Source organism: Protobothrops mucrosquamatus, unplaced genomic scaffold (assembly GCF_001527695.2).
Source record: "Protobothrops mucrosquamatus isolate PMUCROS unplaced genomic scaffold, P.Mucros_1.0 scaffold5080, whole genome shotgun sequence".
NCBI classification, from domain to species: domain Eukaryota; kingdom Metazoa; phylum Chordata; class Lepidosauria; order Squamata; family Viperidae; genus Protobothrops; species Protobothrops mucrosquamatus.
Genome location: NW_015390957.1, coordinates 12,625 through 25,089, shown reverse-complemented (window position 1 = coordinate 25,089; position 12,465 = coordinate 12,625). Strand labels below are relative to the sequence as shown.

The 12,465-nt window shown below is 47.4% G+C and overlaps 1 protein-coding gene across 1 annotated transcript in view; it reads right to left on the bottom strand.

Moving 5' to 3' along the window:
- Positions 1–1,381: 1,381 nt before the first annotated feature.
- The window catches only part of LOC107299540 (vacuolar protein sorting-associated protein 53 homolog), a gene marked incomplete at its 5' end in the record, with an annotated part of 23,264 nt that continues 12,180 nt past the window's right edge, over positions 1,382–12,465 (bottom strand). The window contains 5 exons of the mRNA XM_015828899.1: positions 1,382–1,552; positions 2,856–2,960; positions 5,228–5,365; positions 6,622–6,691; positions 9,505–9,653. Of these exons, the coding sequence (XP_015684385.1) occupies positions 1,382–1,552; positions 2,856–2,960; positions 5,228–5,365; positions 6,622–6,691; positions 9,505–9,653 (633 nt within the window). The remainder of the gene's footprint in view (positions 1,553–2,855; positions 2,961–5,227; positions 5,366–6,621; positions 6,692–9,504; positions 9,654–12,465) is intronic.

Sequence of the window (12,465 nt, the reverse complement as noted above, 5' to 3'; positions counted from 1 at the left end):
AGACGTTCTCAGCATCCAAGGAAGGAAAAAGGATCTTTAATTAAAAAAAAAAAAAGATCCAGGAATCCAGGAAGTTCAAAAAAAAAAAAAGGCTTGGTCCACTTCGGACAAGTGAAGGGCAGAGGAAGCAAAAACAATATATTTTTTAAAAAAAAAATCAGTAGGCACCGTTTTAAAAAAGCACAGTGACACACAAAGAACGAGGGCTGGGCACGTTGTGTGTGCTGACTTTGGAAAACACAGCGGCCTCCCGTGTGGTTTTTTTTAAAAATAAAAATAAAAATAAAAAATAAATCCGGAATGATGAAAACCAGCAGCTAATTAAAATTGTCTGGAGAAAGAAGTTTGTTTGGACCGAATCCGAGGGGAGGTGAGATCCGGAGGAATCTCGGTGGGGGATCTTGGCTTGGGTCAAGTTGGCTGGTGAAAAGGGACAAGGCGTTTAGACTCTGGTCCCCGATCGCAGAAGAAGGTGTGTGTGTGTGTGTGTGTGTGTGTGTGTGTGTGTGTGTGTGTGTGTGTGTGTGTTAAGGATTGCCCCACCAAAGGTGGGGAGATGAGAGCAGAGGGAATTACAAATTGATCAAGCGGGTTTAATCGAGTGAATGAAACATGAATTTCGAAGTTTATTTCTCCCCATCTAAAGGACTTGTAGCCGTTTCTGAAATTGACTGAAATTCCTTCTGGAATTGACGCTTTCCGAAATTGACCCGGCCCCAAAGAGTTTTGTTCGGGGCGAGGGAAAGACTGCCTAGGTCAATTTTTTTTCTGACCATGGCCACTTTTAAGTTGTGTGGATTTCGACTCCCAGAATTCCCCAGCCAGCTTTGCTGGCTGGGGAATTCTGGGAATCGAAATCCACACAGTTCAAAGGTGCTGAGGTTGAGAAACACTGCTTTATGTGATGAAGCAGGTATAAAACCATCACCGACTTAACGCTGGAAAACAGCTCGGAGAAGGAAAAAAAGCACCCATTGAAAGAGGAAGACGTGGGGGTCTATGAAGACGTGGACCCCGATCCTCCTGAGAAAAAAAAAAGTCTGCATTCAGAACGTCACAAAAGGAGATTCCAACCTTCACAGACCCAGGTTAGCCGTCCTACCAACTACCCCTTAAAAACAAAATCAACCCTTGCAAAAATTGTCCGGGATCTCATTTTCTGAGATAAAACCTTGGAACATGTCAACATTTTCCTACGATTTGGGGGCATGCTTGAATTCATTGGGGGGGAGACCTGCAGGACAGGCTACAGGAGACAGCTAGACAACTGGTTTTGGCTACCTGGAAGGCCCTCGATGGGGTAGGCACATAACCTGCAACCAGCCGTAAGCTTGGACCACGATGCCTTCGGAAGCTGGAGAAGAAGATGGCTGGGTACCAGCTAGAGTCTCTTCTTGATCAGTTTTTCCAGCTTGCGGATGCGGGAAGATTCCTGCTCGGGCGTGGGGGCTGTCAGGGAGACGCAGCCGCCCGTTTCCGCGCCCGAGGGAAGCGCCGGGAGCCTCTGACGGAATAAGTCCAACATGCTGCTTTGCTCGCTTCGCTTGAGACCCTGTGGAGACACGGGAGGGTGGGGGGGGGCAGAAGGAGGAAGAGGAGGTGGTCACCGTAGGCAGAGCAGCCATCTTTGCCCTCAAAGCTTGAGCTAAGAGGGCCTTCAAGGCTGTGGTGTATTGTTTTGTGCTGGGTGGAGAAGGCCCTACGGAAAGAAAGCGGACAAGGGGACGATAAGGAGGGGTTGTGTCCCTGGAGAACATCTGGAAGGCCTGTTCCAGAGCCTAGAAAACATGCCCCTCAGAACATCTAGAAGATATATCTGGAAGACATGCCTCCAGCACAACTGGAAAATACACCCAGAACGTGTGGAAGACATGCCTATGGAACATCTAGAAGACATGCCCCAGAACATCTGGGAGACATGTCCCAGAACATCTGGGAGATATATCTCCAGTATGTCTGAATGACACGCCCCAGAACTTCAAAGACAGGTCTCCAGAACACCTGCAAGACACAACCCCTCGCATCTAGAAGACAGAACATTTGGAAGATGGGCCTCCAGAACATCTGGAAGACTGCCCATAGCATTTGGAAGGTGTGCCTCCAGAACATCTGGGAGACTCAACCCGTAACATCTGGAAGACATGCCTCCAGCACAACTGGAAGACACACCCAGAACGTGTGGAAGACGTGCCTATGGACCATCTAGAAGACATGCCCCAGAACATCTGGGAGACATGCCCCAGAACATCTGGAAGACATATCTCCCGGATGTCTGAATGACATGCCCCAGAACTTCAAAGACGGGTCTCCAAAACACCTGCAAGACACAACCCATCGCGTCTGGAAGACAGAATATTTGGAAGATGCATCTCCAGAACATCTGGAAGACTCAACCCATAGTATCTGGAAGACACAAATCAGAACATCTGGAAGACTCAACCCATAGTATCTGGAAGGCACAAATCAGAACATCTGGAAGACTCAACCCATAACATCTGGAAGGTACAAATCAGAACATCTGGAAGGCGCACCTCCAGATACATCAAGATGGCAACCTACTTGGGAAATTTGACAGCTGTGGTCCTTCAAAGCCACTCATACTTAAAAGGGATGTCAGGAAAGTTGAGTTTCACGGAATCAAAATGTTTGTAAAATGAGGTGTATTAGGGCAAGTTTGGGCAGATTGACTTGTCTTCTTTTTATCCAGATGTGCTAGGGGTGGAACCAAATTGGTCCTGGATAACCTGTCCTTCAACACCCATCTTCCCAATTTTATTTTATTTTTGCTACTCTCCAGAATAAGTGAAATAACTCTGGCTTTTCTCGCTGCCCGCGTGCCCTGGCGGCCAGCTCACCTTCATTTCCAGAATCTTCTGGAATGTGTCCGTGGTGCAGTCGGAGAGGAGTTTGATGTAGTTGTCCACAAAGACCACAGCAGGCTCATGGGGGGCCATCACAACCTGTAAGGACAGAAGAGCAGCTGATTATAAGGGCCGGGCTGGTTCAGTGACCAGAATGCAACATTGCAGGCTGACTCTGCCCACTGCCGGGAGTTCGATCCTGACCGCCTCAAGGTTGACTCAGCCTTCCGTCCTTCCAAGGTCGGTAAAATGAGGACCCAGACTGTTGGGGGGCAAGATGCTGACTCTGTAAACCGCTTAGAGAGGGCTGTAAAAGCACTGTGAAGCAGTGTGAGAAGTTTATTGAGTTTTGCCCCATTTTACGACTTTTCTTGCCACCGTTGTTAAGTGAATCACTGCAGTGCTTCAGTTAGTCACACGGCCGTTAAGTGACTCTGGCTTCCCCCATATGGACTTTGTTTGTCAGAAGGTGGCAAAAGGGAATCACGTGACCTGGAACACTGCGACCGTCATAAATATGAATCAGTTGCCCAGCGTCTGACTTTTGATGATGGGGATGCTCCGACGGTCATAAGGGTGAAAAATGATCTTAATTCACTCTTTTTCAGTGCCATTGTAATTTCGAACAGTCTTTAAATAAGCTGTTGTAAGACAAGGACCACCAGTATGGCTTTTAAGGGGCTTAATTCTAACCACGTGAGGAAGCCCTTGCAATGTTTTGGTCACCACGATGTAAAAAAGATGTTGAGACTCTAGAAAGAGTGCAGAGAAGAGCAACAAAGATGATTAGGAGACTGGAGGCTAAAGCATATAAGGAATGGTTGCTGGAATTGGGGATGTCTAGTTTAACGAAGAGAAGGACGAGGGGGGACAGGATAGCAGTGTTCCAGTATCTCAGGGGCTGCCCCAAAGAAGAGGGAGTCAAGCTATTCCCCAAAGCGCCTGAAGGCAGGACAAGAAGCAACGGATGGAAACTCATCAAGGAGAGAAGCAACCTAGAACTAAGGAGAAACTTCCTGACAATTCGAACAATTAACCAGTGGAACTCCTTGCCTCCAGAAGCGGTGAATGCTCCAACACTGGAAGTTTTTAAGAAGAGATTGGACAGCCATTTGTCTGAGATGGTGTAGGGTTCCTGCCTGAGCAGGGGTTTGGACTAGATGACCTCCAAGGTCCCTTCCAACTTTATTATTATTACTATTATTATTATTACTATTATTATTATTACTATTATTATTATTATCATTATTATTATTATTATTATGTTTCCTATCCGATTCCAGCCTCTTTTGGGTTTTTCAAGAAAACCTTTGCGTTTCGGCCTCCCAGCGGCCGAACCCAGAACGTGAGAAGCCGCTTTGGAAGAGATTGGGGGGGAATGCAAGGGGGGGGGTGCTGCAACCTCCCCTGTCCCCACCCAGGCATGAAGCAGCTGTCACCAGCCTTGCCTGGGATCTAATTGGAAATGCCGAAGGAAAATCCATCCTGGGAAAAGCTGGAAGGTTCCACTCCGGAAGGGAGGAAAGGAATTTGGTGAAGGATTCTGCAGCCGGTTGCCTCTGAAAGTGCGGGACAGCTCAACAAGCCCACAACTGGGGGTGGAGAGTAAGGGGAAGGGAGCCAGTTGAGTTAAAGCACCAGGCTAGAAACAGGGAGATGGTGAGTTCTAGTCCTGCTTTAGGCATGAAAGCTGGCTGGGTGAATTTGGCCCAATCACCAGGAGACGGTGAGTTCTAGTCCCGCCTTAGGCACAAAAACTGGCTGGGTGAATTTGGCCCAATCACCAGGAAATGCTGAGTTCTAGTCCCGACTTAGGCACGAAAGCTGGCTGGGTTACTTTGGGACAATCACCAGGAGACGGTGAGTTCTAGTCCCGCCTTAGGCACAAAAGCTGGCTGGGTGCATTTGGCCCAATCGCCAGGAGACGGTGAGTTCTAGTCCCGCCTTAGGCACGAAAGCTGGCTGGGTGAATTTGGCCCAATTGCCAGGAGATGGTGAGTTCTAGTCCTGCCTTGGGCACAAAAGCGGACTGGATGAATTTGGCTCAATCACCAGGAGACGGTGAGTTCTAGTCCCACTTTGGGAACAAAAGCTGGCTGGGTGAATTTGGCCCAATCACCAGGAGACAGTGAGTTCTAGTCCCGACTTAGGCACAAAAGCGGACTGGGTGACTTTGGGTCAATCACCAGGAGATTGTGAGTTCTAGTCCTGCTTTAGGCATGTTTGCTGCCTTGAGTTATTTGTAAAGACAATATGGGCAACCAACCAACCAATAAAACCTGTCCTACAAGGTGGCTTCAGCCAGGTAGTCAGTCCCTTCCTTCCTTCCTTCCTCAGAAATTCTTTGGAGGCAACACAAGGTCTACCTTGAGGATCATCTCGGCCCGCGTCATGCCCTTGACCACGATCTTCGTGTAGCTGGCGGGAGCTTTCCTCACCACCTGCGAGCCGATGGATGGCAAATCAAGCAGGACCATTTTCAGGGAGTGAGTGTCCAGCAGCAGCTGAAACAGATAATAAGAGGGAGGATGAAATGACATTTTGTATACTAGCCACGAATATATAAACAGAGACCAAACCCCACTCCCTACCAGCACTGATGATGTTATCTAGCTGGGCCACAAAATGTCTGCAAAAAAAACCCAACCAAGCTCAAAGAGCATCAAGGACCCCACATCTTTCTCGCTCTCTCTTATCTGTCGGTCTGTTTGTCTGTCTGCCTGCCTGCCACTATCATACATCTATCCATCAACAGTATCTATCTATAATGTATGCTGAAGCACTGATGATGTTACTTACTTTGGTAATGAAACATCTGCAAGAAAACCACCAAGCTCAGAGAACACCAAAGACCCCACAGTTGTCCTCCTCTTCCTCCTCCTCCTCTCCACAAACCCCACTCCCTTCTAGCACTGGTGATGTTACCTAGTTGGGTCATGAAACGTCTGCAAGGAAACTACGCAGCTCAGAGAGCACCAAGGATCCCACAGTTCGTTCGTTCTTTCTTTCTTTCTTTCTTTCTTTCTTTCTTTCTTTCTTTTTCTTTCTTTTTTTTCTTTCTTTCTTTCTTCTTTCTTTCTTTCTTTTTTGCTTTTTCTTTCTTTCTTTTTCTTTCTTTCTTTCTTTCTTTCTTTCTTTCTTTCTTTCTTTCTTTCTTTCTTTCTTTCTTTCTTTCCTTCCTTCCTTCCTTCCTTCCTTCCTTCCTTCCTTTCCTCCCTCCCTGCCTCTCTGTAAACCATACTCTCTTCTATCACTGAGGATGTTGCCTAGTTGGGTCATGAAACATCTGCAAGGAAACTACGCAGCTCAGAGAGCACCAAGGACCCCACAGTCCTCCTCCTTCTCCTCCTCCTGCTTCCCTTCCTTCTTTTCTCCTCGCAAACCCCCCTCCCTTCTATCACTGATGATGTTACCTAGTTGGGTCATGAAACGTCTGCAGTAAAACCACCAAGCTCAGAGAGCATCAAGGACCCCACAGGACTCCTCGTCGTCTCCACAATCCTCACTCCCTTCTAGCACTGATGACACTACCTAGTTGGGTCATGAAACGTCTGCAGTAAAACCACCCAGCTCAGAGAGCACCAAGGGCCCCTCAAACACAAACATGATCTTGCTGTGATTGTTAGTGTGTATTCAACCAACGGTTCAGATGGTCTAAAAACAGTTTGGGAAAGAAGCTGCTTTCACATCAAGTAAGTCTCCTGAGCCCACCTCCCACCTCTTGCTTGCCAACCACACCTTTCCCCCCTTGGATCCTCACCTGTTCGGCCCCCACCATGCTGATCGGCTTGCACTTGAAAAGGTGGTTAATAAACTTGGGGATGAAACAGCTGCGGGAAAGAAGGGAAGAAATGAAGACGGCCCATCAGGCTTAAAGGAAAAGCAGATTTCTCTCCTCCAGTGTTTTTCAATCTTGGCCACTGTTAAGATGAGTGGACTTCAACTTTGCTGGCTGGGGAATTCTGGGAGATGAAGTCCACCCATTTTACGGTGGCCAAAGTTGAGCAAATAACAGAACGACAGAGTTGGACGGGACCTTGGAGATCTTCTAGGGCAGGGCTTTTCAACCTTTTCACCCATTGTACCACTTTTAGGATATGGCAACATCCGAGTACCACCAGTCACCTAGCAAGGTGTCAAAAACTTGATGATCCCCCCCCCCCAAAAAGGAAAAAGTGATAAAGTACAGGTAGTTCTCGACTTACAACAGTTCGCTTAGTGACTGTTCGAAGTTACAATGGCACTGAAAAAAGTGCCCCCCAAGCCACAGCCGAGCAAGACACCTGCCTGCCCGCCCGGCCGCGCTCTTCCTCCTGTCCGAGGTTTTCATTGTTGTGAGCATTTCTGTTGGGGATTGGCAGCGGGGGTGGGGTGGGGGGTATTTTGTTTTTATTCCCCCCGTCTGCTGGGTGGTTGCAGCAGGTTTTGGTCACTTCAAGTGACCCTGGGACACTGTGACCGTCATAAATATGAATCAGTTGCCAAGCATCTGAATGTAAATCACAAGACCCTGGAGATGCTGCAACATTCCAGCTGATCGGCGCTTCTTCAGGGCTCAGCAGAAGCACCAGGATCAGCGCCGAACTCCAACTGGAGCCTGGCGCTGATCCTGGCGCTTCCGCTGAGCCCTGACAGCCCTGCAGCTCCAGCCGTCTCTCGCTCAGGCTTGTGCGGTGCTGCCACCGGTTCAGCTCATTCCCCTCCCCCGCTACCACTTTTCTAGGATGGTCGCGTACCACCTGCCAGGTGCCAATATATCACAGGTGGTACCCCTACCACTGGTTGAAAAGCCCTGTTCTAGTCCAACCCTCTGCTCAGGCAGAAAACCCTATCCTATACCATTTCAGACAGATGATCTCTTCTTAAAAACCTCCAGTGCTGGAGCATTAAATTAATTAAACTAAATTAATGCTGTAGACATTAAAGCATATTCACACCATTTAGCACCGGCAAATGTACCTGTTTCGAATGACACAGTCAAGAGCTTGTTTTTAAACTGACTTCTAAAATGCCTCTGGAGGAGGGAGAATATGCAAGATCCCTAAGACTCTTTTCTAACAGAGAAGGAGACAAATCCAACTTTAAAAACCGTGGCCGAGAATAATTACCCTAATACAGGTAGTTCTTGACTTGTAACAGCAATCTGGACCATAATTACTGTTGCTAAGCAGGACGGCTGTTAAATCAGCCGTAACTGATTTTATGATTTTTTTCCGTCATGGTTGCTAAGCGAGACACGGCAGTTGTTAAGCGAATTTTGTGGTTGTTAAGCAAAGGTAGCTTCCTCCATTGACTTTGCTTGTCGGAGTTGGCTGGGAATGTCACAAATAGAGGTCATGTGACTCTGGGACAGGGGTAGGCAACCTTGGCTCTTTTATGATTGGTGGACTTCAACTCTCAGAATTCCTGAGCCAGCATGAGGGAACTATGGCCCCTTCATGACTGGTGGACTTCAACTCCCAGAATTCCTGAGCCAGCATGGGGGAACTATGGCCCCTTTGTGACTGGTGGACTTCAACTCCCAGAATTCCTGAGCCAGCATGGGGGAACTATGGCCCCTTTGTGACTGGTGGACTTCAACTCCCAGAATTCCTGAACCAGCATGGGGAAACTATGGCCCCTTTATCTGGTGGACTTCAACTCCCAGAATTCCTGAGCCAGCATGAGGGAACTATGGCCCTTTCATGACTCGTGGACTTCNGACTCGTGGACTTCAACTCCCAGAATTCCTGAGCCAGCATGGGGGAACTATGGCCCCTTTATGACTCGTGGACTTCAACTCCCAGAATTCCTGAGCCAGCATGGGGGAATTATGGCCCCCTTCATGACTCGTGGACTTCAACTCCCAGAATTCCTCAGCCAGCATGGGGGAACTATGGCCCCTTTATGACTCGTGGACTTCAACTCCCAGAATTCCTGAGCCAGCATGGGGGAACTATGGCCCCCTTCATGACTCGTGGACTTCAACTCCCAGAATTCCTGAGCCAGCATGACTCAGCATGGAAGCCTCTCCATTTCTCCTCAGCATGGCTGGCTCAGGAATTCTGGGAGTTGAAGTCCACGAGTCATAAAAGAGCCAAGGTTGCCTACCCATGCTCTGGGACATTGCAATTGTTGTAAATAAAGGTAATTCTCAACTTACAACAGTTCATTTAAGGACTGTTTGAAGTTACCACAGCACTGAAAAAAGGGACTTAGGACTTTTTCACACTTACGACCGTCGCAGCATCCCTGTGGTCATGGGATCAAAATTCACTGACTCGTATTTGTGATCGCCTTTGGTGACCTTCTGGCAAGCAAAGTCAAGGGGGGAAGCCAGATTCCACTTAATGACCACGTTACCAATTGAACAACCACAGCGACTCATTTATCAACGGTGACAGGGAAGGTCGTAAAATGGGGCAAAACTCACTTAACCAATATCTCGCTTAGCGACAGAAATTCTGAGCTCAGTTGATCGTGGGACACACGACGATGCTGCGATGGCCGTAAGTGCGAGGACTGGTCGTAAGTCACTTTCCCCCCCCAGTCCTGTTGTCATTTTGATTGTAAGCCGAGGACTATCTGTATTCAGAAGGAATTCCCCTTTTCCCTGTGGCCAAAATGCCTGTTCCTTGACTGCAGCCCGAGCGAGGGAACTCACTTAGCAAATTTGATGCAGAACTGGGTGAAATATTTCCGGGTGGAGGCCAGGTTGTCGCGGATGATGGGGACGTTCTGCTTAATGTGCAGGATGACCGACGTGACGTAGGGACTCTGATCCCCGACGTGCTCCACGTTTTGCCACTGCATCTGTCAAAAAGTCCACAACAATGAAAAGAAAAGAAAGACGGAGGCAGCTCAACACAAACCTGGATAGTTTAGAGAATTATTGTAGGCATCCCTCAGGCTGCACAATTTACAGGATATAGTAGTAGTAGTAGTAGTAGTAGTAGAGAAGAAGAAGAAGAAGAAGAAGGAGGAGGAGGAGGAGGAGGAGGAGGAGGAGGAGGAGTCAAGCTATTCTCCAAAGCGCCTGAAGGCAGGACAAGAAGCAATCAAGGAGAGAAGCAACCTGGAACTAAGGAGAAACTTCCTGACAGTTAGAACAATTAACCAGAGGAACAACCTGCCTCCAGAAGCGGTGAATGCTCCAACACTGGAAGTTTTTAAGAAGAGACTGGACAGCCATTTGTCCGAAATGGTATAGGGTTTCCTGCCTGAGCAGGGGGTTGGACTAGATGACCTCCAAGGTCCCTTCCAACTTTTATTATTATTATTATTATTATTATGAAGTAGTAGTAGTAGCAGTAGTAGTAGTAGTAGTTGGAAGGGTCCTTGGAGGTCAACTAGTCCAACCCTCTGCTCAGGCAGGAAACCCTATACCAGTGAAGGCAAACCTTTTAGAGACCGAGCGCCCAAACTGCAACCCCAAACCCACTTATTTATCGCCGGGTGCCAGGGGGGCATGGCCCACTGGATGGGTGTGGCTGTGGTGGTCATGGCAGATTGAGTGGGTGTGACCAAGGTGGACGTGATCACCTCAATGTTGCTCGTGGGGAGGGACGCCTGTGGGGGCCGGGCAGGGTTGGGGGAGATCCAGGGGGTCTCTGGCAGGTGGGACGGTGGGCAGGAGGCTTCTAGGTTGCTTCTCTCCTTGATTAATAATAGTAGTAGTAGTAGTAGTAGTAGTAGTAGTAGTAATAATAATAATAATAATAATAATAATAATAATAATAATAATAATAATAATAATAATAATAAAAAGAAGTTGGAAGGGACCTTGGAGGTCATCTAGTCCAACCCCCTGCTCAGGCAGGAAACCCTATACCATTTCGGAAAAATGGCTGTCCAGTCTCTTCTTAAAAACTTCCAGTGTTGGAGCATTCACCGCTTCTGGAGGCAGGTTGTTCCACTGGTTAATTGTCCGAACTATCAGAAAATTTCTCATTTATTATATTATTATGCCTATTATAATTCTCTGTTCAACAACAACGTGGCGTCACAGCTTTCAGTCCTTCAGCTGGCACGTCACATCACCTTCCTCCTTAAATCCTAGTGTCCTGCTCAAGCAGGGGGCCTGACTAGAAGACCTCCAGGGTCCCTTCCAGCTTCTATTCTATTCTAAATTTCAGTCTTGCTGTGTGGGAATTCTCACATCTGGAAAATACCTGATTCCTCTTAGAAATTAAACTGCCCTGCTAATCTTCTTGAAGCGTGAGATATTGACCCCTGGGTGTCGACAAAGAACAGGTGAACGAGCCCAAGGGACACAGGCTGGGAAAAGTAAATAAAATAAAATCTTATCTTAAAGTATGTATTCTGCATGATTCAGGTTTTCGCCCAAATACGTGCAGGTTTGTGCGCTCTCACCTAGCCAGGACAACTGGCGGCAATGAAAGAACGAAGGGGGGGGGGGGAAGGCAACCTAGAAATACATTTAAGTCTTTTCCAGCGTTTCTCAACCTTGGGAACTTGAAGATGGATGGACATGGCTGGCTGGGGAATTCTGGGAGTTGAAGTCCATCTTTCCCAGGGTTGACAAACGCTGGACTCTATTCTGTACGCATGAACACACCAAGGCTTGTGTGTTTGGCCCCTTCTCTCTGTATTTGCAAAGAGAGAAGAGGGTGTTTTGATAATCCTGTCAAAGAAACAGAAGGGGAGTCTAAGAAAAGGATGAAGAAAAGAAGGAAAAATTTAAGAAGAAGAAGCTAAATTTCAAAACTGATGGCGTTGGCTGAGATGGGAAAATGGACTGTTCTACCTTGCTCAATAGTAGTAACTCTGAGAGGGATCTCGGAGTCCTAGTGGACAATCACTTAAATAGGAGCCAGCCGTGTGCTGCAGCTGCCAAAAAAGCCAACACAGTGCTAGGCTGCATCAACAGAGGGAGAGAATCAAGATCACGTGAAGTGTTAATACCACTTTACAAGGCCTTGGTAAGGCCACACTTGGAATACGGCATCCAGTTTTGGTCACCACGATGTAAAAAACATGTTGAGACTCTAGAAAGAGGGCAGAGAAGAGCAACAAAGATGATTAGGGGACTGGAGGCTAAAACATACAAGGAACGGTTGCTGGAATTGGGTATGTCTCTAGTTTAATGAAGAGAAAGACAAGGGGGGGACACGATAGCAGTGTTCCAATATCTCAGGGGCTGCCCCAAAGAAGAGGGAGTCAAGCTATTCTCCAAAGCGCCTGAAGGCAGGACAAGAAGCAACAGATGGAAACTAACCAAGAAGAGAAGCAACCTAGAACTAAGGAGAAACTTCCTGACAGTGAGAACAATTAACCAGTGGAACAACCTGCCTCCTGAAGCGGTGAATGCTCCAACACTGGAAGTTTTTAAGAAGAGACTGGACAGCCATTTGTCTGAAATGGTATAGGGTTTCCTGCCTGAGCAGGGGGTTGGACTAGATGACCTCCAAGGTCTCTTCCATTATTATTATTATAATTAAAGAGAAAGAACTATCTCGTTTACATAAAACATGCAATATTTTAAAACCCTATATGTATCTAGCCCATAACGTAGCCTTTTGAAAATCATATCAAGTCAGGAATACTTCTGTGTGGTTTGCACTATGAAAGGGGCAAAGTGAACTGGATGTAAAGGTTCTGTATA